We start from the raw sequence: 662 nt of genomic DNA, 5'->3' as shown, positions 1-662 counted from the left end.
GACACGACAGCGGCCGTCGGAGAGCAGCTCCCCCGCCGCCCAGCCCTGGTGCGGACCTGGGCCCCCAGGCGATCAGGACGTGGGGTTGGGAGAGCCTAGCCTGGGGATCGCGGTGCCGCTGGGAGGGCCGGGCGCGCAGCCCAGCACCACCTTGTTCCGCGTGTCCGGTCAGCTCCACTCCGGGGGAAGACGCCCAGGATCCAGGGACGGCCGGCGTGAACCCTGCGCCTTCCGCCGACGGAGACACACGGCTACTCCCAGCCGAAGCGGGGAAACAAAAATGCTGATCCAGGACACCGCGCGGGGCACTTTACTCTCCTGGCTGCGAGCCGTACCCCAGGCGGCCCCGCGGGCGGAGGAAACGTCCGGATCGCCGTCTAGCTTCTAAAGAAACGGCCCGTGCTCGCCACGCAAGCCTGACCGTTCAAGAGGGAGCAGGACGCGTCCAGGCCCAGAGACGGGGCCCAGGCGCGCCCGCCAACGAGCCCTGCGAGCCCATACTCGGCCGGTCTGGCCAAGCACCAGAGCCTGGAGCGTGGGGACCCCGGAGGGAGACGAAGGCCCCTAACGGTGATCCAGGAGTTTGGACGACGAGGCACAGGCACAGGCACAGGCACAGGCACAGGCACAGGCACAGGCACAGGCACAGGCACAGGCACAGG

At 69.6% G+C, this 662-nt stretch overlaps 1 protein-coding gene across 1 annotated transcript in view; it reads left to right on the top strand.

Moving 5' to 3' along the window:
* The window catches only part of LOC104999269, a 3,972-nt gene extending 3,501 nt beyond the window's left edge, over positions 1-471 (top strand). Inside the window, exon 3 of the mRNA XM_010854810.1 lies at positions 1-471. Coding sequence (XP_010853112.1) covers positions 1-388 — 388 coding nt within the window. The 3' untranslated portion in view covers positions 389-471.
* Positions 472-662: the final 191 nt, after the last annotated feature.

Source organism: Bison bison, unplaced genomic scaffold (assembly GCF_000754665.1).
Source record: "Bison bison bison isolate TAMUID 2011002044 unplaced genomic scaffold, Bison_UMD1.0 scf7180017864349, whole genome shotgun sequence".
NCBI classification, from domain to species: Eukaryota; Metazoa; Chordata; class Mammalia; order Artiodactyla; family Bovidae; genus Bison; species Bison bison.
Note: the sequence above shows the minus strand (reverse complement) of the source record. Positions and strands in the feature narration are given on the sequence as shown.